Source organism: Aquarana catesbeiana, linkage group LG02, assembly GCF_042186555.1.
Source record: "Aquarana catesbeiana isolate 2022-GZ linkage group LG02, ASM4218655v1, whole genome shotgun sequence".
Lineage (NCBI taxonomy): Eukaryota > Metazoa > Chordata > Amphibia > Anura > Ranidae > Aquarana > Aquarana catesbeiana.
In genome coordinates, this window is record NC_133325.1 from 676,676,362 (window position 1) to 676,703,626 (window position 27,265).

At 43.2% G+C, this 27,265-nt stretch overlaps 1 protein-coding gene across 2 annotated transcripts in view; it reads right to left on the minus strand.

The window, feature by feature from the left end:
- LOC141129011 (tapasin-related protein-like) overlaps window positions 1-27,265 on the minus strand; it is an 87,414-nt gene that overhangs the window by 33,456 nt on the left and 26,693 nt on the right. For both annotated transcript variants that reach the window (XM_073616734.1, XM_073616735.1), the window contains exons 3-5: window positions 22,049-22,294; window positions 19,427-19,768; window positions 13,872-14,195 (exon numbers count right to left, since the gene is read on the minus strand). In XM_073616734.1, the coding sequence (XP_073472835.1) occupies window positions 13,872-14,195; window positions 19,427-19,768; window positions 22,049-22,294 (912 nt within the window). The remainder of the gene's footprint in view (window positions 1-13,871; window positions 14,196-19,426; window positions 19,769-22,048; window positions 22,295-27,265) is intronic.

Sequence of the window (27,265 nt, forward strand, 5' to 3'; positions counted from 1 at the left end):
TAGATTTTTGGAACGCCGAGCCGTTAGGAGGGGTCTGGTACCTACAATCTTGCCTAGTAAGGGCGACTCAGACAGGATGTGCCAGTGTTGGTTAAGTATGGACCTGACTTGGTCCCAATGGGCACCAAATTTGGTGATGATCCTGGGAAACCCCTGGGATTCCAGGGGTTTAGGATCCTTTTTCTTCTTCGCAAGAAGTGTTAACTGATCTGTCTGAGTGGCCCTTCTTCTGGCCTCCCTAATACATGAGTGGGAGTAACCTCTCTCTCTGAATCTATTGTAGAGATCTTTAGACTCAGCGGTAAAATCATCTGGGTCAGAACAATTTCTTCGGGCCCTGAGGAATTGGCCTACTGGGATGGCCTTAATCAGAGATTTTGGGTGGTCACTGGATGCTAGAAGTAGGGTATTAGCTGCTGTGAGTTTTCTAAAAGTTTTGGTCTTGATCAGGCCGTTGTCGATGTAGATGGTTAGATCAAGAAAAGAAAGGGTGTGGGAATGAAAGGTGTAGGTAAGTCTAATGTTTCTGTCATTAGAGTTTAACTCGTTCATGAAGGTGTGTAGCTCATGTTCAGAGCCCCCCCAGATCATTAAAACATCATCGATGTACCTCAGCCACGTGACACAGTGACTGAGGTACAATGACGAAGAGTACACCAGATCCTCTTCCCACAAGCCAAGATGTAGGCATGCGTAAGAGGGCGCCCAGGGTGCTCCCATAGAGGTTCCCCTTATCTGCTGGTAAAAGATTCCCAGAAATTGGAAGCAATTATGTTCAAGTAGGAAAGTAAGGATTTCGCCTATGAATTCATTATGCTGTCCATAGGATGGGAACCTACGTTCAAGAAAGAATAGAACTGCACGTAATCCCCAGGAGTGTGGTATTGAGGTGTACAACGATTCAACATCTATCCCCACTAATAAGGCCCCAGGTGGCATGGTTAGAGTGTTTAGTCGCCGCAGTACATCCATAGTGTCTTGTACAAATGAAGGTAGCTCAGGGACCAGGTCCTTAATGAGGGCGTCAATGAATTTACCCACTTTTTCAAGCGGACCGTTGACAGCAGACACTATGGGTCTGCCGGGTGGATTATGCAGGCATTTGTGGAGCTTGGGGATAATATAAAAAGTGGGTGTGTTGAATTGCTGTACCCTCAAGTAGTTGAACTCTTTTGAGGTGATCAATTTTTCTTCCAGGCCAAGGCTAAGGAGATAATTGAGAGCATTGACAATGGCAGTAAAGGGATTGGTATGAAGTTTACGGTAAGTAGATTCATCCGCCAAGAGTCTCCTAACTTCAGTTTCGTATTGGGTTTCGGTTAACAGGACAACATTGCCCCCCTTGTCACTGCTCTTGATGACGATGCCGGGGGCATCTTCAAGCTCTCTGAGGGCTGACACATCTTCCGCCCCTGAAGGGAATGTTTAAGTGCGGTCGCTGTTCAGTTTGTAAGTACGTTGAACGTACAAGCACATTTTCCGACTCTGAGGGCAAAAAACTTTTCAAAATTAATAATTTTATTAACTGCAATACAACCAGGGTGATCTACATGCTCACCTGCCCCTGTGGGAAACATTATGTGGGGAAAACTAAGAGACCACTGAGGGTAAGAGTGAGTGAACATATCCAGTCTATTCTGGGTAAGGACGATGAACGACCTATTCCCTTACACTTCTTGCAAGCACACGGCGGCAACCCCGAGGGGCTTACTGTTAAAGGTATTTACAGGCTCAACCTCCCTCTGAGAAGGGGTGATTTCGACAGGATTCTGTACCAGAAGGAGAAGATGTGGATATACAACACCAACAGTATGCACCCCCATGGGTTAAATAATGAGTGCAACCTCGGGGTATTCCTAACCCCATAAATTTATTGGTGGTTACTTGTCCACATCTTCTCCTAATGGTCGGAGTTTTATGTCTGTAGCCCCCACTGATAACCCCATGGCTCTGTTCTTCATCGAGATTCTCCACAGTCCGTTTTTTTTTTCTCCCCACCTCCATTCTGTCCTTTCTTCTTATCTTTTCCCTCCCCTCCTTCCTCCCTCTCCTATTCCCGGTTTGCTCTTACGGATTCGCTCTGTTAGTCATGTTTTATGTTTCTTCTTTGTGTATGGCTGTCAGTGAACAGCGTGGTAGCTCTGGCAACGAGACGCCGGAACCCACGTGATCCCGTCTCAATACTATATAAGTTGATGAGGTCTGCTACTGCGCATGCTCTGATGAAATCCGATCTACGGATGAAACGCGTCAGCATGATGCCATCACGCTGCTCTTAGTGTATCGGCTGACTAACAGATCCACCTATCAGCCTTGATCACACTGACCCGCGAGACCAGCGGCTGCCTGAATCCTGTCACAGTAACTAGCCGAGGGGGAGACTGCTACCTCAGCTGCCTGGACTTTATGCGCAGCACCCATGTGAGTCCATTCACTCTCATTGCCCACTTGCTAATCACGCTTGAGGCACACTTTGGATAACTCCCCACTGGATTGGTCCATCTACTAAAAGGAACTCCACAAACAGGAGATGGTGACAGTTTCAACTTTTCTTTCCTGACGTGGACGGCAAGCAACACCGGGTGAGATCCTACCTTTCTGTATCCCTGATTCGGGACTGTTATTTTCAGTTACTCACTGTGTATGCTAGTTGGCTTCCGTCCCACAGTGTCAGCCTACTATCAATCCTGCCTCTCCTATTTTAGCTGCTTGCACGTTCCATCCATACTTCTTGGTCTGCAGCCTTGTGAGCCATCCCCGGCCTAGAGAGGCTCCGACCTGCCTTCCCACATATACTTGTGCTCTGCAGCGGTTGCGGTGTCTTCCATTCTTTCAGGGGCCTTCCCACCACGGCCCCTCAACATCACTGCCCCCCCTCATAACGGCCAGTCCTGCCTTCTATATTACTATTCAGTGCTGATCAAGTTCTGTTGTCACAACCACCCAACATTTATTCAATCAACTGCTGTCCTTCCCCCATGCTATTTGGACTTCAAACAATGTTTTGCATATATACTCTATGTCTTGATATCATGGATGTCTAATTATAGTGAATGATTTCTAATGCCTATTACGAGTGGTTGGTTGTGATAGGTGGCCATCTGTGTCTGCACATGACTGTTTGGTCTTTTTAATGGTGATGGTACCTGAGTTATCAGGATATTTTCTGGATTGGTGTATATTGTGAGTCTTTTTTCATTAAATAGTATTTAAATTTACACTGACTCCTGCCTGTTCCTCACTAATGAATTCACTTTTTCTCCCCCTTTTTTTGTCATATGCTGCATGAATTCTGAGGAACACACCTACTATTGATTGGTGTTAGCAGGTGTCTCTAATTATATGCAGACTTGCATGGACCTAACCCTCAGTCTGCTACAAATTATACTTAAATTACAGAGTGCTACGGTTCTTTTATCTTACCCCCCTTTTTTTGCTCAGTGTGCCACTGTGGGATTATACTTCCCTTCTTGAACCCCACTCTGTGTTCACTCACGCCAATCCGTACCATCCACCAACCTTTTTAACCCAGAGCGAATACGTAGGCATTCTTTCCTTTCCCATCTTCTGCCATCTCTTGCCATTTATTCCCCCCCCCCCCCATATCTTTTTTGCTTTTTCTTTTCTTTTCTTCCTCACTTCCCCCTTGACCATCCCTTCACCCACACTTTTTCTGTTCCCTTTTTTTTTTTTGGAGTATGGCTTATCAAATTGATGATGAAATAGAAAAAGAAATACAGTCGGCATTTTCCTGTGAACAATCAATATCCAAGGACGGTGAAGATTTACTTCAGTCCCTCTTCAGAAACCACAAAAAGCAAAAAGTTAACTATTAAATTTCTCAACAGGAAGTGGGATATTTCTTCTTTAAAATCCCACATTGAGAATGGTATCATACCACGTGGTCTGAGAGAACGTGTTACTCCAGCTGCACACCTCCACACTCCTCGGTTTATTGAGGCATGGAAGGCTAGCTGTGTTAAACGAGGCCTTGAAATAATGCAAATAATTGTTGATGAGGAATTAATTCAACTGAATGAGATTAAAGCAGAGATAGACGCAAGTGCGGCGCTACTTGAACCTTTCAAAACAAACCCCCTATTTGACAAACATAATGAACTCCTTAAAAAGAGAAGTAGAAAAGACACAAAAAAATCTAAAAAGTAACAAACAAGAAAAGTTTAAACAGAATCTACAAGACCTGGAACGAGGTGATCTTTTTGATCCCACCATCCATGTTGGTAGAAGTAGATCCCGTAGGAGTAGAGGAAGGCATAATAGTTCCAAACTAAATCGCAATCACATCTCGTCTTCTGATAGCGATAGTGAACATAAAGAACTCTCGGTGACTTTTTTAGACAAAGACCCACCCCCTCCAGACAATCCCATTACAACCACAGGGAAAGCAAAATTAAATCTAAAGGGACACAAAACTTTACACCAATCTCCACCACCTCAAGGAAGGGTCCGAGAAATACGAAAAAGCCAGCGACAACCAAGGAACAGAACACACAGAACGTAATGCACCTCATTGCCACACACGACCCTTCGCCCCCCACCAGTTCTCTAGTGGATATGAAAGTTGTTAACCTCACACAATTCCCACTTAATGAACATCACTTATCATTATTAAATAGAGGCCTCTCCTTCTCCCCCAAATCTGGGATGAACGAGTTCGAAGTCTATAAGGACATCTCACTTTATCTAAGAAAGGTGATCTTTAGATACTGGCACTCACACATCAAAACAAGACAAGATGAGTCCCACCCTATACCGGTAGATGGGGAAGAACGAGAGGCCCTTGATACTTTGGTTTCGTTACTTCAGGAGAACTTTGAGTCCGATTCTGACACTGAGACTCCGGACTACCAGCACGCGTTGACTCGCCCTGCCAATTTACCGATAAGGTCTACCAAGATGCCCCCTCTTTCCAAATACAAACCCATTGAATTTTTTCTAACACAAGTTAAAAGAGATCTCTCTAAAATCAATTGGAATTACAGGGGACTTGACAATATCTCTCGTGAAGAACGAAAAGCCCTCAGAGAGCTTGAAGATGCCCCCGGCATCGTCATCAAGAGCAGTGACAAGGGGGGCAATGTCGTCCTGTTAACCGAAACCCAATACGAAACTGAAGTTAGGAGACTCTTGGCGGATGAATCTACTTACCTTAAACTTCATACCAATCCCTTTACTGCCATTGTCAATGCTCTCAATTATCTCCTTAGCCTTGGCCTGGAAGAAAAATTGATCACCTCAAAAGACTTCAACTACTTGAGGGTACAGCAATTCAACACACCCACTTTTTATATTATCCCCAAGCTCCACAAATGCCTGCATAATCCACCCGGCAGACCCATAGTGTCTGCTGTCAACGGTCCGCTTGAAAAAGTGGGTAAATTCATTGACGCCCTCATTAAGGACCTGGTCCCTGAGCTACCTTCATTTGTACAAGACACTATGGATGTACTGCGGCGACTAAACACTCTAACCATGCCACCTGGGGCCTTATTAGTGGGGATAGATGTTGAATCGTTGTACACCTCAATACCACACTCCTGGGGATTACGTGCAGTTCTATTCTTTCTTGAACGTAGGTTCCCATCCTATGGACAGCATAATGAATTCATAGGCGAAATCCTTACTTTCCTACTTGAACATAATTGCTTCCAATTTCTGGGAATCTTTTACCAGCAGATAAGGGGAACCTCTATGGGAGCACCCTGGGCGCCCTCTTACGCATGCCTACATCTTGGCTTGTGGGAAGAGGATCTGGTGTACTCTTCATCATTGTACCTCAGTCACTGTGTCACGTGGCTGAGGTACATCGATGATGTTCTAATGATCTGGGGGGGCTCTGAACATGAGCTACACACCTTCATGAACGAGTTAAACTCTAATGACAGAAACATTAGACTTACCTACACCTTTCATTCCCACACCCTTTCTTTTCTTGATCTAACCATCTACATCGACAACGGCCTGATCAAGACCAAAACTTTTAGAAAACTCACAGCAGCTAATACCCTACTTCTAGCATCCAGTGACCACCCAAAATCTCTGATTAAGGCCATCCCAGTAGGCCAATTCCTCAGGGCCCGAAGAAATTGTTCTGACCCAGATGATTTTACCGCTGAGTCTAAAGATCTCTACAATAGATTCAGAGAGAGAGGTTACTCCCACTCATGTATTAGGGAGGCCAGAAGAAGGGCCACTCAGACAGATCGGTTAACACTTCTTGCGAAGAAGAAAAAGGATCCTAAACCCCTGGAATCCCAGGGGTTTCCCAGGATCATCACCAAATTTGGTGCCCATTGGGACCAAGTCAGGTCCATACTTAACCAACACTGGCACATCCTGTCTGAGTTGCCCTTACTAGGCAAGATTGTAGGTACCAGACCCCTCCTAACGGCTCGGCGTTCCAAAAATCTAAAAGACAGCTTAATTCACTCTGAGTACCAAAGATCACCTACCCCCAACTGGCTGACACATCTTCCGCCCCTGAAGGGAATGTTTAAGTGCGGTCGCTGTTCAGTTTGTAAGTACGTTGAACGTACAAGCACATTTTCCGACTCTGAGGGCAAAAAACTTTTCAAAATTAATAATTTTATTAACTGCAATACAACCAGGGTGATCTACATGCTCACCTGCCCCTGTGGGAAACATTATGTGGGGAAAACTAAGAGACCACTGAGGGTAAGAGTGAGTGAACATATCCAGTCTATTCTGGGTAAGGACGATGAACGACCTATTCCCTTACACTTCTTGCAAGCACACGGCGGCAACCCCGAGGGGCTTACTGTTAAAGGTATTTACAGGCTCAACCTCCCTCTGAGAAGGGGTGATTTCGACAGGATTCTGTACCAGAAGGAGAAGATGTGGATATACAACACCAACAGTATGCACCCCCATGGGTTAAATAATGAGTGCAACCTCGGGGTATTCCTAACCCCATAAATTTATTGGTGGTTACTTGTCCACATCTTCTCCTAATGGTCGGAGTTTTATGTCTGTAGCCCCCACTGATAACCCCATGGCTCTGTTCTTCATCGAGATTCTCCACAGTCCGTTTTTTTTTTTTTTTTTCTCCCCACCTCCATTCTGTCCTTTCTTCTTATCTTTTCCCTCCCCTCCTTCCTCCCTCTCCTATTCCCGGTTTGCTCTTACGGATTTGCTCTGTTAGTCATGTTTTATGTTTCTTCTTTGTGTATGGCTGTCAGTGAACAGCGTGGTAGCTCTGGCAATGAGACGCCGGAACCCACGTGATCCCGTCTCAATACTATATAAGTTGATGAGGTCTGCTACTGCGCATGCTCTGATGAAATCCGATCTACGGATGAAACGCGTCAGCATGACGCCATCACGCTGCTCTTAGTGTATCGGCTGACTAACAGATCCACCTATCAGCCTTGATCACACTGACCCGCGAGACCAGCGGCTGCCTGAATCCTGTCACAGTAACTAGCCGAGGGGGAGACTGCTACCTCAGCTGCCTGGACTTTATGCGCAGCACCCATGTGAGTCCATTCACTCTCATTGCCCACTTGCTAATCACGCTTGAGGCACACTTTGGATGACTCCCCACTGGATTGGACCATCTACTAAAAGGAACTCCACAAACAGGAGATTGTGACAGTTTCAACTTTTCTTTCCCGACGTGGACGGCAAGCAACACCGGGTGAGATCCTACCTTTCTGTATCCCTGATTCGGGACTGTTATTTTCAGTTACTCACTGTGTATGCTAGTTGGCTTCCGTCCCACAGTGTCAGCCTACTATCAATCCTGCCTCTCCTATTTTAGCTGTTTGCACGTTCCATCCATACTTCTTGGTCTGCAGCCTTGTGAGCCATCCCCGGCCTAGAGAGGCTCCGACCTGCCTTCCCACATATACTTGTGCTCTGCAGCGGTTGCGGTGTCTTCCATTCTTTCATGGGCCTTCCCACCACGGCCCCTCAACATCACTGCCCCCCCTCATAACGGCCAGTCCTGCCTTCTATATTACTATTCAGTGCTGATCAAGTTCTGTTGTCACAACCACCCAACATTTATTCAATCAACTGCTGTCCTTCCCCCATGCTATTTGGACTTCAAACAATGTTTTGCATATATACTCTATGTCTTGATATCATGGATGTCTAATTATAGTGAATGATTTATAATGCCTATTACGAGTGGTTGGTTGTGATAGGTGGCCATCTGTGTCTGCACATGACTGTTTGGTCTTTTTAATGGTGATGGTACCTGAGTTATCAGGATATTTTCTGGATTGGTGTATATTGTGAGTCTTTTTTCATTATATAGTATTTAAATTTACACTGACTCCTGCCTGTTCCTCACTAATGAATTCACTTTTTCTCCCCCTTTTTTTGTCATATGCTGCATGAATTCTGAGGAACACACCTACTATTGATTGGTGTTAGCAGGTGTCTCTAATTATATGCAGACTTGCATGGACCTAACCCTCAGTCTGCTACAAATTATACTTAAATTACAGAGTGTTACGGTTCTTTTATCTTACCCCCCTTTTTTTGGTCATATATGGGATGTTGGTAACAATCTGGTCTCTTTAGGTGAATTCCCTTTCAAACTCTTAAGTATGAGAGAGTGGGAGTGATAACACCAAATTTAACACCCCATTCACACCTGAGACCTTGTAACACTAACGAGTCACATGACACCGGGGAGGGAAAAACGACTAATTGGGCCCAATTTGGCCATTTTTACTTAGGGGTGTACTCACTTTTGTTGCCAGCGGTTTAGACATTAATGGCTGTGTGTTGAGTTATTTTGAGGGGAGAGCAAATTTACGCTGTTATACAAGCTGTACACTCACTACTTTACATTGTAGCAAAGTGTCATTTCTTCAGTGTTGTCACATGAAAAGATAGAATAAAATATTTACAAAAATGTGAGGGGTGTACTCACTTTTGTCAGATACTGTAACTTCATTTCTGAACTTATTTACCAAAGGTGGTCTATCGGGTTGAGGTCAGGACTCTGTACGGGCCAGTCAAGTTCCTCCACCCCAAATTGGCTCATTCATGTCTTCATGGACCTTGCCTTGTGCACTGGTCTAAATAGTTTGGTGGAAGGGGGATAATGGTGTGGGGTTGTTTTTCAGGGTTTGGGCTTGGCCCCTTAGTTCCAGTGAAGTGAACTCTTAAGGTGTCAGCATATCAAGACATTTTGGACAATTTCATGCATTCAACTTTGTGGGAACAGTTTGGATTTTGCCCTTCCTGTTCCAAAATAACTGCACACCAGTGCACAAAGCAAGGTCCATAAAGACATGGATGAGCGAGCTTGGGGTGAAGGAACTTGACTGGCCTGCACAGAGTCCTGACCTCAACTCAATAGAACACCTTTGGGATGAATTAGAGCTCAGACTGCAAGCCAGGCCTTCTCTCCAACATCAGTGCCTGACCTCACAAATGTGCTTCTGGAAAAATGGTCAAACATTCCCATAGACACACTCCTAAACTTTGTGGATAGCCTTCCCAGAAGAGTTGAAGCTGTTATAGCTGCAAAGGATGGGACAACTCAATAATGAACCTTACGGACTGGGATGCCAATAAAGTTCATGTGCATGTAAAGGCAGGCGTCCCAATACTTTTGGTAATAAAGTTTTTAAAACAGTCATGGCCAAAATTATTGCCACCCCTACATTTCTGTCAGATAATGCACCAGTTCACGCAGAAAATTATTGATATTACAAATGTTTAGACCTTCTTGTGTTTTTTCTTTTGTTTGTATTGCTATGACACAAAAAAGTGGAGAGACAGAAAGCCACATCTGACACATTCAACGCAAAGCTCCAAAAATGGACCGGACAAAATGATTGGCACCGTCTCAAAATTGTAAGAAATAATTGCATTCCAAGTTTGTGATGCTCCTGTAATTTGTAATTAGTGATGGGCCAAACACCCCCCTGTTGGGTTCGCACAGAACTCTCAAACAGGGAAAAAGTTTGGCCCTGGGCCACGAAATCTATTAAAGTCTATGGGACTCAAACATGAAAAATCAAAAGTCTCTATTTTGAAGTCTTATATGCAAGTTATTGCCCATAAAAAGGGTATGGGGCCTGGGTACTGCTCTGAAAGACATGTATGAATGCAAACATATTTTAAATGATCGTTTTTAAAGGAGCAGTGGTTCTAATGATACTTAAAGTGAAGCGATAAAAATGAAAATTTCCTTTTAAATATAGAACCGGGGGGGGGGGGGGGGGGGGGGGACACACCTTAGTCTGCCTGTAAAGTGGCGCATTTGTACCATATATAGAACCTGCTGCAGCAAAACTGACATTTCTAAAAAAAAAAAAAAATAATAAATAAACACAGTTTTTGACAATTCCATCATGAAAAAAAAGAAATAAAAAACAATGTCCCCCTGATGTAGATTAATCGTCAATCGCGATGCCCACCGCATCGCTGAACCCGTAAAAATAAAAAATATATAGGCTCCGCCCACGAGGAAGGCTGACTGTCGAATGCCTGCTCCGCCAGGTGACCATTCTTAAATAGGTAAGGGACGGGGCCACCTGGTAACGTCACCTGGTGACCCCGCCTCTTGTGAAATCACCAACCCAGCATTCATTGGTCTGTGCTGTAGCAAGGGGACGGGTCCACTTGGTGGTGTCACCTGGTGGCCCCGCCCCTTACCTATTTAAGAACCAACACCTGGCAGAGCAGGCATTCGGTGGTTAGTCTTCGACGAGTGCAGAGCTTCTTCTTCTTTGGGTCTGGTGGGCATCGTGAGATCTACATCAGTGGATAGTTTGCATGCTCGGATAAGAGTCTGGTATGGAATTTGGGGGGGGACACCACATCGTTTTTTTTGGAGTGGAGTTCCCTTTAAAATCCATAGCAGACAAGAAGGGCCTGGTATGGATCAGGAGGGACCCCTATGCCGTTTTTCTTTTCACTTTTTTCAATTGCTGGCAATGTTTTTTTTTTTCATTCAGCTGTCAGCGGGGAAGCCCGTTGACTGCTAATGACTCATCCATTGCTAAGGACCCGGCCCCACTCCTTAACAACCAGCTATTCACTGCACCCAAAGCTTTGCCCAATCAGGGCGTAGAATGCACTGTGCAGTACATTGTGGGGAGCTTGGCATGCGAACAAATGTGGGTGTTCGATGAACGGGTGAATAGGTGATGTTCAGGCTGAACTTTTGCTCGGCCCGAACTGTTTGCCCAACTTTAATTGTAAATAAACTCGCCTGCATGAATTAACAGGTGCCGGCAATATAGAATTCACACCGGCACCCAGTTAAAATGATGAAAAATTGACTCAACCTTTCTGTTGTGTGTCTCTGTGTGCCACACGGAGCATGGGGAAGAGAAAGAGCAGCAAAGCAATGTCTGAGGATTTAAAAACAAAAATTGTGGAGAAGCATGGACAATCTCAAGGTTACAAGTCCATCTCCAGACAATGTTCCCTTGTCCACTGTGAGCAACATTGTAAAGCAGTTTACAGCCCCTGGGACTGTAGCTAATCTCCCTGGACGTAGACGAAAGAGAAACATTGATCAATGAGTTTGCCAAAAGTTACCTGAGGAAGCCAAAATCATTTTGGGAGAATGTACTGTGGACAGGAAAAACTAAATTACAGCTTTTTGGTAAAGCCCATCAATCTATTGTTTTCAGAAAAAGAAATGAGGCCTTTAAAGAAAAGAATACAGTTCCTACAGTCAAACATGGTGGAGATTCGCTGATGTTTTGGGGTTGCTTTGCTGCTTCAGGCACTGGATGTCTTGACTGTGTGCATGGAATCATGAAATCTGAAGACTACCAAAGAATTCTGGGGTGCAATTTAGAGCCCATGTCAGAAAGTTGGATCTCCGTCAAAGGTCATGGGTCATGGCTCTTACAGTAGGACAATGACTCAGCACACATCAAAAAGCACCCAGTAATCGTTTAAGACAAAGCGCTGGAGAGTACTGAACTGGCCAGCAGAGAGTTACTTGGGAAAAGCAACCCTTCCAATCTGAGAGACCTGGAGCAGTTGGCGAAAGATGAGTAGTCCAAAATTCCAGTAGAAAGGTTACAGGAAGCGATTGATTTCAGTTATTTTTTCCAAGTGGTGTGCTACCAAATATTAACCACTTGCCGCCCGCCATATAGAAAAATTACATCAGCAAAGTGGTTGCGATATCCTGACCTGACGTCATATGACATTGTCAGGATATCAAGCTGCTGCGTTCCCCCCGGGGGTGCGCATCGTGGCGATCAATGTTGCGGCGTGTCAGTCTGACACACTGCAACTCTGATCTAGGTAAATAATCTCTGACAGAGACTCTTTACCATGTGATCAGCCGTGTCCAATCACAGCTGATCACGATGTAAACAGGAAGAGCCGTTGATCGGCTTTTCCTCACTCGCGTCTGACAGACGTGAGTAGAGGTGAGCTGATCGGCTGCTCTCCTGACAGGGGGGTCTGTGCGGATTGTTTATCAGTGCAGCCCCCCTCGGATGCCCGCCCAGGACCACCAGGATGCCAGCAGGACCACCAGGGATGGCCACCACACTGGACCACCAGGTATGCCACCCTAGACCACCAGGGAAATGCCAATCAGTGCCCAGGCAGCTGCCAATCAGTGCCAATTATAAATGCCTGCCAGTGCCACCAGTGATGCCTATCACTGAAATCTATCAGTGCCCATGAATGCTCATCAGTGCTGCCTATCAGAGCTCATCAGTGCCATCTATCAGTGCCACCCATAAGTACCCATCAGTGCAGCCTTTCAGTGGCCATCATTGTCGCCTGTCATTGCCCATCAGTGCCCACCAGTGCCACCTATGAGTGCCCAACAGTGCCGCCTATCAGTGCCCATCGTCAGTGCCCATCAGTGCCACCTCATCAGTGCCATCTCATTGGTGCCACCTCAACGGTGCCGCCTTATCAGTGCCCATCAGTGAAAGAGAAAACTTACTTATTTACAACGTTTTATAACAAAAACAAAGAAAAACGTTTTTTTCTCCAAATTTTCGGTCTTTTTTTTATACGTTTAGCAAAAAATAACAACCACAGAGGTGATCAAATGCCACCAAAAGAAAGCTCAATTTTTGGGAACAAAATGATAAAAATTTAGTTTGGGTACAGTGTGCGCAATTGTCATTTAAAAAGTAACAGCACTGAGAGCTGAAAATTGGCCTGGGCAGGAAGGTGCGAAAGTGCCCTATATTGAAGTGGTTAAATTGAGGGTGCCAATAATTTTGTCCAGTCCATTTCTGGAGTTTTGTGTGAAATGTGTCAGAGTTGGCTTTTTGTTCCTCCACTTTTTTGTGTCATACCAATACAAACAAAAGAAATAAACATGAGAATGCCTAAACATTTGTAATCGCAACAATTTTCTGGGTGAATATTTATTTATATTTATAAGTGAACCAGCAATAACAACAGAATTCTAATGCAGTTTAGTAAGCATGATAAATGTTGACTGGTTCTATCAAGGTCCACAGTAGCTGCTGCATTAGTGGCATTTATACAGCATTGGGGGTAGTTATAAAATATTTGCATAGCTGTACATCTGTCAAAACTGCATGTAAAAACAATTTGCGCGAATGGGGCAAAATAGAATGTTCTCAGGCTTCATTCTCTGCTAGATGGTGCTTACTAGAATAGGAAATAAGTACACTCCCCAGCGCCATCTAGTGGCAATAATGCAGTATTTTCCACATTATCACAGATCCACATAGAATGCAGCAGAATACAGCCTGAGAACATTCGATTTTTCCCCATTTGCACAGAACAACTTTACATGCAATCTCCATGGACATATGGTTATGCACTTTTTTTTATATATATAAATACACCCGTATGTGTAACTATTGCAGTAAATTGTATAAAATTGACCATGTATACATTACCTACAACTGTGAGGCTCACTTTCTTTTTTATTGGTATGCTTAGGCTTTCGTGCTCCACACGGCAGGTGAAAATGGTGCCACTGTCCTGCAGGGATGCGGTGTAGAAGAAGGAACCAGAAATGCTATAGGTGCCATCACTATTGTATCTGTGGCTGCTATAGATGACGTGTGGTACTGGAGTTGGCAAAAGTCCATGTTGGCTTTCTCGTAGCCATTCAATACTGACATCCAGAGGATAATAATTTGAGGCATCACAGACAAACTTCTGCTCCTCTTCCTCTTTCAGTGTCACTGATTCCACATTTACAGACACCACTGGGCTTTCTGCAAAGAAAGATATTGTAATATTCTTGTTTGTTACACAAATAAAAAACATAAGGTGTAAATGAAACATTATTTACCAGCTCATGCATTAATTGTGAGCAACTAAAGGATTAGTCCACCCCAAACTTTAAAGTGCATGTAAATCCAAAATCTATTTTTCAATATGTTCAGCTTCACATTTCACTATATAAGATTTTCTTTAGCAAACAGTGGCGGGGGCACACGGGCGCCACCCCCCCATCCATGCATCTGGCCCCCTAATCTACATGCGGGGTGCATTGGATTCCTACGGGGGATTTTTTTTTTTTTTGAAGCATGTGATTAGAGCCAAAGGCTCAAATAGGCTTCAAAAAAGTGTGGGCTCGGGGCGCATAGCACTGAGCCCAAAGCCCACCCAGTTGTGTGACCATATCAAATTATTATTCGCTATTGTCGCACTGATCCTGCCTCCTGGCCAATCAGGAAGAGGGTCCTGAGACTCATTTCCTGATTGCTCGAAAAGAGAAGCTACCCTATTGGCCGAGGGAGGAGGAGAGAGAAGACGCATGGCGAGGACACCGCCGTGATGCAGAGGAGAAGATGCACGGCAAGGACACCACCGTGATGCAGAGGGAAATGCTGCCCGGGGTAAGTAATGCATGTGATCGACCGACTGGGGGTGGGGGGGTGTGTGGGTGACCTAACCAGGGTGATGTGGTTGTACACTATTTGCCACCCCCCAAAAAATATACCACCAGCCGCCACTGTTAGCAAATCATTTTTTGTCAATCTGTTTTTTTCAGTTTTTTTATCTGGAGATCCTGTCAGTAAGAGCACTTCCTGTAACAGGCTGACAACTCTAAATCACTGCCTAGTTATTAGCAGCAGCATTGTCAGTCTGCCATGTGCACTACTTCAGTTGGCAGTTGCGTAGCTTATTGAATCAGATAGACAGCCCAAATGGTAGAAAATGGTAGCAGAAGGTTCTTACATGGAGGCTGACAACACTGCTGCTGATTGCAAGGAAGAGGCTTAGTGTTGTCAGCTTACAACAGTTAATGATGTCATTGGCAGATTCACACAAAAAAAATTTGCTTATGAAAACTGTATACAGTGACGCATGATGCCAAACATATTGAAAAAATCATTTTGGCTTTACATTCACTTTAAACTTCCTAACTAAATAGTAATTGAGTGCAAACAGGACAATATCTGGAAGATGCTTGTATTATAATGATGATGATAGAAGACACCCTCAACTTGCCATCCCCAGCTTCTTGTGTCTCAGTACCCTAAATGTAACCTATAAACCTAACTCCTAACATTACCTATAAACTCAGCTCATAATGCTACATTTAAAGTGGTTGTAAACCCTTACATATACCCAGTGAAGGGGCTATCCTCAGGTGTTACACAGAGATTAAACAAATCCTCCTACATACGTTGTACCTGTTTATCTGCAGTCATTTTCCCTCTACATGTGACTCAAAACTGCTTGGTGTGCTGCTCAAGCTTTGTGAAACAGGGTGTGAGTCTCAGGCACCCGCCACTGGGAGTGTTGGCACGCATGGGAGCTCGTCCCAGCTCCTGCGATCCCCTAAGGCAAACAAAGGTCTCCCTGCAGCCGCACATCCATGCTGTCCCTTGGATGAATGTGTGAGTGTTTGAATGGCATCCTCAGCCTGGACCCAATGCGTTTTGCTCCTTCCCTTGGAGCTTAGTCATGGGGGTGAAGATCCCAGGCATATGGGGGAGTATTTAAGCATCATCGGCCTTCACTCAAATGTGCAGAGAACTAACAGGTGTGTGTGTGTGTAGGTCTATATTTAAAGGATATATGTGAAAAAGACAAGTATATAATCAAGATAAATTAAGCAGTTAAAGCAATTAAACCACCAAAAGTTGTGAAATAAAAAAAAAAATGCTAATGCATAACAAAAAATAGGACAAGATCAAATGACCGAAATACAAAGCACAAAAACTGAATCTCCCTCCCAAAACCCAATAAAAATATTATCTTTATTACTTTTCATTTAAAAACATATAGAGAAATATATATATATTTATGAACACTTCATAAATAAATTGAAAAAACTGTGTAAAAATTGCTAACAACACAGGACATAAAGATCTATATATAAAAAAATAAAAACAAAAGACCACTAAAGGCAAAAAAGTGGAAAAAATCAATATTGTGCAAAAAAATCGCATGTGCAAAAAGTCGCATGTGTAAAAAATCGCATGTGCAAAATAGGATAACAATGGTTGCAGGTATATGGTGGGTAAAAAATAGAGAAAAAGTCAATCAATAATATATAGATTAATAAAAAATATTTTGAATCGCATGTGCAAACAATAGCATGTGCAAAATTGCCCAAAAAATGCGTGTAGGGCACGTAAAAATAATTCACTATTGAGGGACAGAGAGATGATAGTAACTTGTCTTCTATGGAGGACGTTGAGTATAAGTGTAATGAATGTTGATAAAGAAGTGCACGGAGATGGTGTGGCAATGCAAAAACAAATCAGTGCTGCTCAATATCCATGTAGAACTTCATAAATAGATGAATTCCCGAACAGTCAGTCTCCCAGAACTCTCACCTCATGTACTGTAATAAATCGCATGGAAATGTGAATATAGCCCTCCACCGCTCCCCTTTGGCTGCTTCTCCAGCTCACATACACTACACCAGGGATTAGAGGTACCTTCTCCAGCTGTTAATACCTTTACTCAGCCGTCCCTATCAAACCAACATGGCAGCAGCAAACCAAGTGCTCACATCTGTAGGCCAAAAGCTTTTTGCACTAAATGCACCCGTGATACACACCCCTCAAGTATTTAGAGGTTGTAGGTCACCTCTTGATAAGAGCCGCGCCATAACTATCCCCTCTTTTTCACATTTCTTCTAAAATCTTCTTAGGGTGAATTTATTATATAGAGGCTGCAGCTCCTCATTTTTCATTTTCACCATAAGCCCGGGGGTCTAATAATTTTTTCAACAAACATGTTATACTTACCTGCTCTATATAATGGTTTTGCACAGAGCAGCCCTGATCCTCCTCTTCTCGGATCCCCCTCCAGTGAACCTGGCCCCTTCCTTCTATTGAATGCCTCCACAGCAAGCAGCTTGCTATGGGGCACCTGAGCCGAGCCACTGCTCTGTGTATCCATTCAGACACAGAGCCCTGGCTCGGCCCTGCCCCTCTGTCTCCTCATTGGCTCACTGACTTTGATTGACAGCCATTGGCGCCCGCTGTGTGTCTCAGCCAATGAGGAGGGAAAATCCCGGACAACTGAGTCTCTCGTGCAACATTGCTGGATAGAGATGGGGCTCAGGTAAGGCTGCTGTACACAGAAGGTTTTTTATCCTAAAGTGATTGTAAACGATCACCTCGTAAAACAACCCATTCAGTTTAAAATAGAAATGAAAGGCAAAACATTTTTGTATAGATATAAAAATACAGTATAAATACCTTTTTCCCTTTCTCAGCTGCATGAAAGCTGGGGGGAGGAGAAGCAGCAGCACGCTGAGCTTCCCAGTAAATGGTTGTGCAGTGGGGGCATGTCAGGACAACTCTAATGATTGGAGGAGAACACACAGAGTTCACAGCATAGCTAGAGAACTGACCACAGTGTTCTCTCCTGCTTAGTGTGGTCAGTTTTTACTAGGAAAGCAGAGGGACTGACAGGAACACCAGGGATTTCACAAAAAGGAAGCAATATAAAAAGAACAGGATATTTTTTCATATAAGTACATGGCACAGCAGGTACATATCAGGAATATGAAGTGTAATGCACCGTACACACGATCAGATTTTCCGACAACAAATGTTGGATGTGAGCTCGTTGGCAGAAAGTCAGACCGCGTGTATACTCCATCAAACATTTGTTGTCTGACTTTCCGCCAACAAACGTTGGCTAGCAGGTTCTCAAATTTGCCACCAACAAATGTTTGTTGTCAGACTGTACGATCGTGTGTACAGAAGTCCGTCAGACAAAAGTCCACGCATGCTCGGAATCAAGTACGAGCCGGAAGCGCTCGGTCTTGTAAAACTAGCGTTCGTAATGGAGACACCACGTATGTCTTGTACGTCACTACGTTCGTAATTGTTGGCCAACATTTGTGTGACCATGTGTATGCAAGACAAATTGGAGCCAACAACCTTCGAAACAAAAATCCACACTTTTGTTGTCAGAAAGTCCGATCGTGTGTACGGGGCATTAGGGTAACAAACACTTTATTGCATAGAATGCATTAAGATAAAAAAAACCTTTAGAACCACTTTAAGGTAAAAAAAAAAACTTCCTACTACCTGTTCTAACCCTTTTTCCCTAAACACTTACCTGGCTCCTCTCACTGATCCAGCGCTGTCCTGGGTGCAGCGTCGCTCCTCTTACTTCCTGGAGGGCAGCGGGAGCCATAGCCTGTCAGTCAAATTCCTGTGAGGAGGGGGCAGGGCATGGCTTACCTGCACCATATGTGTTTAAGGACTCACACAGTCCCTCTTGGGATCACACAAGCACGGAAGCCCCCATAGAACATGGGTTGCTAAGGAGGCACCCATAGGAGGGGGGAGCAGACAGCATCGGTGGGGGACTGTCAAAGAGGGGGTAAAGGAGCGATCTGGGCAATATTAGGCAAGTAAAACTTTTTTTTAATTCATATGACGTCCTCCCAGGATGGGAGGGTGTTCCTGCCAGCGTCATTTTACTATGGGCCGGTATGGAACTGGTTAAAGTATAACTAAAGGCAAAACTTTTTTGTTTTGTTTTGGATAGAGTGGAGATGGATTAGAACACCTGTCAGTTTTTATTGCTGTTTGTGTCCCGTTAGGGAGATTCACCCTCTTTATCTGTCCTGTTTATCATTATCACTGAAAGTGAACGTAAAAGAAAAGCCCAAATTTTGGTTTGTCCCCAGAAAAGTAATAGAGGGGAAAACTTCCAATGGAGACTCTAGTTCTGGTGACTTGGGGATCCCCAAGGGACTCCTTTAATTTGCAGGGATTTCCTTTCTCTTCCTGTTTTGCTATGGGACAGGATGTGAAGGGAAGTCTCCGCATTGGGACACAAATGGCGAAAAAAAATCAGGGGTTGTAATCCTCCCTTACTAAAATGGCAAAAAAAATTTTGTCTATAGGTCTACTTTAAGACAGTATTTGACTATCCTGGAGTTCAGCTTTAAACATGCCAGCTTATTAGTTAGTTATATGTGTCATCATTACATTATGGGTTATGACCAATCCCATACCTCTGATCTCAAGGTCAATCTGTTGTTCAGCATAGAGAGATCCTACAGACACAGTGCAGGTGAAGAGTCCTTCCTTTTCCAAAGCCATACTGGTCACACTAAGAGAAGCAATCCCCTTCTGTATTTCGTCCACTTGCACCTGACCCTTCTTACTGTGATACTCCAGCTCCTTTGTGGATCCATTGTAAGACAGCAGTTTTAGGTTCCTCCTTCCTTTGCCTTGGAAATTCCATGTAACTGAAGCTTCAGCCTTGTGATCGACCAGGAAAGCACAATCCAGAACTACGTTGTCATTCAGTCTGGTATAGATATGAGGGGTATGGGTACTTATCGTAAATGTAGCTATAGACAGAAAAAAAAGTTCAATGTACCATAGATACAATTTAGTAATACAGTTGATGAATTTATTAGAAATAAATTATTGAATATATTTATTTTTCTTTAATCTGTGGAAAACTTATAATTTCATCAGAGTTTGTTTTGATCACATTTCTGTATCCTAAAAAAATGAAAATAGGAAAATTATTTGTGTCTGTAATTAGGTGGAGAAGACTAAGGGCTGGATTTTAGTGCCATGTCCCATAGATCAGTAATTATTGACGACAGCCAGTGTATGTATTCTATATCTCATCCAGTTAAGAAATAGTAAAAGCCTTTGAGCAGAGCTACCTGGCCCTCGTTCAGTAGATCAATTAAAATGAATACCCAGGCTTTACCCAAATTTACCCTCAAACCTCCCTCCTCCTCTATAGTTAATTTTTCTTTTTTTCTTTAAACAATTGTATTAGTTCCTCTGATATCATCGCCAGGCTTGTAAAATTCTTATGGGGGGGAAGCTGGCAAAAACTACATCTCCCAAGAGCTATTTCCTTACACAAAGTATGTGGGGAGGTTCTTGGCAGTCACAGCAGTATCACTGTTTTGCTAGCAAAAAAAACAAACAAACAAAAAAAAAACAAATGTATTAAAACTGGAGTAGACAGAATTTGGAGGCAAGGCAACCAATTGGCTTCTATCTTTCATTTTTCAAAGGTTAAATGAAGAAGTTAAAGATAGAATTTGACTGGTTGCCACAAACAGGCTCTGACTGTTCCAGGTGTATTATTTATTTATTATTTTTTATTACAGGTACTTAAATATAGCACTGTCAAATTACACAGCACTTTACATATATATTATATGTTCACATCAGTCCCTACCCTGAAGGAACTTACAATCTAAGACCCCCTAACTCACAGTCATACAGACACATACTGTACTTGGGCCAATTTAGACACAAGTCAATTTACCGACTAGCATGTCTTTGGAGTGTGGAAGGAAACCCATGCAAGCACAGGCAGAACATGCAAGCACAGGCAGGTAGTGTTGTGGTGGGGATTCCAACCACAGATACTTGTGCTGCTAGGCAAAAGTGCTAACCACTTAGCCAAATCCTCCCAAGGTACACATGTTGAAAGGGACATACAGGTTTGGAGGACAGGGGGAGCTCTGTAGTCCACAAAACAGGACTGTCAACACTGGTTGGGATTTCAGTGCATCGGAGGCACACAGACAAAACAAGACGTTAGGAGCACGTGGGATTTCTGGCAGATCAGTAGGTATTTTTCTGTACTTAAACATTTATTTATTTATTTATTTTTGCCCTGACATACACATTAAGGTACTAAAACCACTAAGATCTATTTATCAGTGAGCAGATGTGATAAATGTCTCCCTATTGTGCAAACTACACAGGTAGCATGAAGTAGCAATTGATCATTTGAGATCACACAATGCTCCAATAGATTGATGCTAACTTTGTAACTTGCACCTCAAAGCCTAACACAGGGAAAGTAAAAACCCTCCCGTACAGTGGGGCTGCTTCAGCACAGGAAGTGTTAAATGTTCCATTGGTCTAGGACAGTGATGGTGAACCTTGGCACCCCAGATGTTTTAGAATTACATTTCCCATGATGCTCCACTACCCTGCAGAGTGCCAGAGCATCATGGGAAATGTAATTCCAAAACATCTGGGGTGCCAAGGTTTGCCATCACTGGTCTAGGAGAACAAGTAAAGCACTTTTGGTCTAGAACAAGAAAAGCACTTTTAATTACCCAATCTTCTGCTCATGCAGGCTCCTCTGGACTGTTCAGCAGAGACCAGCCAAATTTCAAACCATGTATGGGAGAGAATGTATGCAGTGTTTATTGGTTTTCCGGTCTGTTATACCATTGGGTTAACTTAAAACAATCCTCTCAGGCTTTTGTACAGAAGTTGATCTATTGGTTTCCCCACTCTATCAGCGCTGCAGACTGCAGCACTGATCAGTTTATTCTGATGGCGGAAAGTCTCCCCACTGTCAGAATGCAATAGCTCAGCGGGGAGAATTCCCCAATCCCACATTCAAAGTTGGTTGGACAAAAAAATACTGACTAATGTATGGGCTGCCTTAGACTGGTCCCTACAGCATCTCCTCCCCTATGCTCCGGTGGTCGCAGGTCCTCTGACGTCATCAAGACTGGTGCAGGGCCCTTAGCACAGAACTGGACATGAGGATGCAGAGGTACAGTCCACCACTGGATATCAGCACATAAGTTTGTGGTTGGTGACAAACAACCAGCTAAAGCTTGGGAAATACTAACCTAAAGTATGATGTATTTCATCATCTCTCTCTGCCATCGATGGCGTCTGGGTAAGTATGAATGTTGACATCTGAAACTTGCCATCAGTGTGTTGTGCAGTGACAATATACCATGAATCCTGTGTTTCGACAGAGGGGGTGATATTCGGCCATAACACCTGAATGTTGTCTGTGAAATAAGACTTGATCTTACAATTCAGCTTCTCTGTATCTGCTTTCAGAAATGGCATCAGCTTTAAGGATGGATCTGAAAAGAAAGAAAGAAATTTCACTGCAGTGAAAACAACTAAGGCCCCATGTACACGGGACGCAGTTAAACGTGCGTTCAGAGGCAGTTGGACGCTTTGTTCAACTGCCCCTGAACTCATTCAATGTTATCCTATGTGACCATGTACACAGTCTCCTTTATTGATGTTTTTTTGCAATTGCGTTTAACAGCGTTTCTTTGGAAGCAAAAAAATGGGTTCAGACGCAGAAGATTTCCACGTTTCAGATGCCAAACACGGCTAAAAGAGGGTACCCACGTTTAGACGCATTTTCGTTTATAAGCGTTTTTAAAGGTGCCCTATATTTTAGACCTGAAAAGACAAAAATATGATGGAAAACAATGAAAAAACATAAAAAAATATAGTTAAAAATGTTTTAACCACTTGACCACTGGGCACTTAAACCCCCTTAATAACCAGACCAATTTTCAGCTTTCAGTGCTCTCACATTTTGAATGACAATTACTCAGTCATGCAACACTGTACCTATATGAAATTCTTGTCCTTTTTTTCACACAAATAGAGTTTTCTTTTGGTGGTATTTAATCACCGTTGGGTTCTTTATTTTTTGCGCTATAAAAGAAAAAAGACCGAAAATTCTGTAAAAAAATGCATTTTTTTTCGTTTCTGTTAAAAAATTTTGCAAATTAGTATTTTTTCTTCATATATTTTGGCCAAATTTATACCGCTATATATCTTTGGTAAAAATAACTCAAATCGGTGTATATTATTTGGTCTTTGTGAAAGTTATAGAGTCCAAAAGCTATGGTGCCAATATCTGAAAAATGATCACACCTGAAGTACTGACAGCCTATCTCATTTCTTGAGACCCTAACATGCCAAAAAAGTACAAATACCTCCCAAATGACCCCTTTTTGGAAAGAAGACATTCCAAGGTATTTAGAAAGATGCATGGTGCGTTTTTTGAAGCTGTCATTTTTTCCCACAATTCTTTGCAAAATCAAGATTTTTTTTTCCACAAAATTGTCATATTAGCAGGTTATTTCTCACACACAGCATATGCATAACACAAATTACACCCCAAAACACATTCTGCTATTACTCCCGAGTATGGCGATACCACATGTGTGAGACTTTTACACAGCGTGGCCACATACAGAGGCCCAACATGCAGGGAGCACCTTCAGGCGTTCTGGAGCACCCAGGCCAATTCTGACATTTCTCTCCTACATGTAAAAATCATCATTTATTTGCTAGATAATTACATAGAACCCCAAAACATTATATATGTTTTTTTAGCAAAGACCCTAGAGAATACAATGGCGGTTGTTGCAACTTTTTATCTATTTGCGCAGCAATTTTTCGAGCGCATTTTTTTTGGGAAAAAAAAACTGTTTTGTGCTTTAAAGAAAACAAAACAGTAATGTTAGCCCAATGTGTTTTGCATAATGGGAAAGATGAAGTTATGTCGAGTAAATAGATACCCAACATGTCACCCTTCAAAATTGCACACGCTCGTGAAATGGCGCCAAACTTCGCTACTTAAAAATCCCCATAGTCAACGCTTTAAAATTTTTTACTGGTTACATGTTTTGAGTTACAGAGGAGGTCTACGGCCAAAATTATTGCTCTCGTTCTACCGATCGCAGCGATATGTGTGGTTTGAACACCGTTTTCAAATGTTGGCGGAACTTATGTATGCGTTTGCTTCTGCATGCTAGCACACGGGGACAAGGGCACTTTAAAAAATTTTTTTTTTTTTTATTGTTCATTTTACTTTATTTATTTTAGTTTGACGCTTTCTTCCAAAAAAATTAATTTTTTGATCACTTTTATTCCTATTACAAGGAATGTAAACATCCCTTGTAATAGGAATATGGCATGACAGGTCCTCTTTACAGTGAGATATGGGGTGAATAAGACCCCACATCTCACCTCTAGGCTGGGAAGCCCGAAATTAAAAAAAAATGATCCTGGCTTCGATCGTAGCGGTGAGTCGGTAGAAGCACCGGAGGGCGGCGGGAGGGGGGGGAGTCCCCTCTCGCCTCCCATAAGAACGATTAGGCAGTGGAACAGCCGCTATGATAATTCTTATGGTGTAGGGAATCGCCGGCTGAAAAAGCTGATATCCGAATGATGCCTGTAGCTGCAGGCATCGTTCAGATATCCCAGCACAAAGTCAAGGAAGTCGTATGACGTGGATGGGAAGTGGTTAAAACGCATTTTTTTTTTTTAACACAAAGTTAAATTTATGCAATATTTCTCACACATAGCATGTACATACCAAAAATGACACCCCAAAATAGATTATCCTACTCCTTCTGAGTATGGCAATACCACATCTGTGAGACTTCTACAGCCTGGCCACATACAGAGGCCGAGTACAGCCGAGTATGGCTGAGCATGGCAGAGCATGGCAGGCCGAGTATGACTGGGTATGGCTGGGTATGGCAGAGTATGGCTGGGTATCACAGAGTATTGCAGAGTATGGCTGGGTATTGCAGAGTATGGCTGAGTATTGCAGAGTATGGTTGGGTATGGCAGAGTATGGCTGGGTATGGCAGAGTATGGCTGGGTATGGCAGAGTATGGCAGGGTATTGCAGGGTATGGCAGAGTATTGCAGGGTATTGCAGAGTATTGCAGGGTATTGCAGAGTATTGAAGAGTATTGCGGGGTATTGCAGAGTATTGCACAGTATTGCAGAGTATTGCGGGGTATTGCAGAGTATTGCGGGGTAATTGCAGAGTATTGCAGGGTATTAGAATATGGCTGAACATAGAGGGATGGCTGAGCATGGATGGATGGATCCATGGATGTGACTGCATTTGTCACAGAGCAGCACTGTGGGCACTACACATCCAGCCCACAGCGCTGCTGCCATCCGATCCCTCCCCCTCTCCTCTCACACTGTACCGATCGGTACACAGAAGGGAGAGAGGAACCGGCGTCATGACTTGACGGAGCGATTACATGATAAACGGCCACGATTAGTGGGCGTTTACCATGATCTGTGATGCACCAGGTCCAGAGGACCCGGCGCTCAAGGATGTTCTTGGGTGCATGCAATGTGGCAATGGACATGCGTGTGAAATTAAAAAAATTTGTCGGGGTAGGTACGCAGCTGTACGTACATGTTTACAAAATATCCTGCCGACATTCGCTGCGCAATCAAAGGATGGGTCCAATAGCGACGAACTCTGACTCTGGACCTCTCACGCAATTTTCTATGTCATTCTAGCCTCGTCAAGAGATGTCAGGAGCATTTCCTCACATATGCTCATTATGGGATCCATTGCAAAAAAAAAAGCACAGAAATAGAGGCAAATACAAGTAGACAACTGCTCTCTCTGCTGCTGCTACTCACTCTGGTCAAAATGGCTGAAATAGTTAACTACAAAGTTTTTTGAGCTTGGGGAGGGTCTTAAATGAGGTAATCTCAATAAACGCTTCTAGACGCAAACGCGGTTAAACGAGGCTAAACGCGGCATACAAACGCAGCTGAACGGGCGTTTTAAACGCAGGTTTCAAGGTGTCAAAAAAATTCATTCAGAGGACTTTGCCTCAGAGTCCCGTGTACATGGGGCCTAGATGTTACATCTAAAGCCAAAACCTTTTTTTGAGTTATTTTGGACAGAGTAAGGAATGGTAAACAGCCCTAATGGGATTTTTTTGCCATTTATATTCCATTGAGTAGATTTCCTTTCACTTCCTGTCCTGTAAACACAACAGGAAGTAACAGGAACCTTTCCAAAGTTAGTGTCAACTCTAAATTTTGTATCTTTTTTTTTTTTCAAATCTTTTATTTAAAGAGACATGAAAGCACGAAACACAGCATCCTCAATTACATAAAAGAACATTGGCAAAGGGTGAGGTAAAACAACATACCATGTCATAGACAGAGTTTCTAGATACAAGTAAATGAGACATGACGAGCAAACTTTCCACTCTTAACGTGTAAAGTTAACCCTTTGGAGGGTGTGAGGGAATATGGTTGTAAACCTCTGCCTCTAAGTCATTAAATGTCAATTCCATCAGATTTTAATGTGTTGCAATAGATGGTCTCATGGTCCTCATCTCAACCTTTTCAAATATTCTAAAACATTAGTAAGATATATATCTGTAGTGGGAATACAAGAGGGATAGAGGGAGAAGAGAAAAAGGAAGATGAGTAAAGAAAAGGCGAGAAGACCCCTGAGAATGTGGGGGAGGAAGGAGGGGTTAGGGGGAAGGGGAGAGGGGGTGTAGAGAGGGGAGGAAGAAGAGGGAGTGGTGGGGGGGACTGGGGGAGGGTGGGGAAGGTGAATGGGGACGGAGGGAGGGGGGGGGGGGTGATGAATGTGCATCTCCCGGGTTGCAGTACAAACAGGAATGGTCGGTGGAAAAATGTCAGCAGGCCACTGACTTCCATCGTGGCTATATTAGGGTTGGGCTAGTCTACCATATCGCTTTCAAATAGGGCACGTCCCTCGTCAGAGAAGGCAAACATATACATTTTGTATCTTTTGTATGCTGTGACAAGAAAAGTAGGCCTTAAAGTGGTTGTAAAGGCAGAAGGTTTTTTTTTTAGTGTCTTGAAAAAGTGTTTATACCCCTTGAAATTTTCTACATTTTGTCATGTTACAACCAAAAACGTAAATGTATTTTATTGGGATTTTATGTGATAGACCAACACAAAGTGGCACATAATTGTGTAGCGGAAGGAAAATGATAAATAGTTTTCAACATTTTTTACAAATAAATATCTGAAAAGTGTGGCGTGCATTTGTATTCAGCCAACTTTACTCTGATACTCCTAACTAAAATCTAGTAGAACCAATTGCCTTCAGAAGTCACCTAATTAGTAAATAGAGTTCACCTGTGTGTAATTTAATCTCAGTATAAATACAGCTGTTCTGTGAAGCCCCCAGAGGTTTGTTAGAGAACCTCAGTGAACAAACAGCATCTTGAAGGCCAAGGAACACACCAGACAGGTCAGGGATAAAGTTGTGGA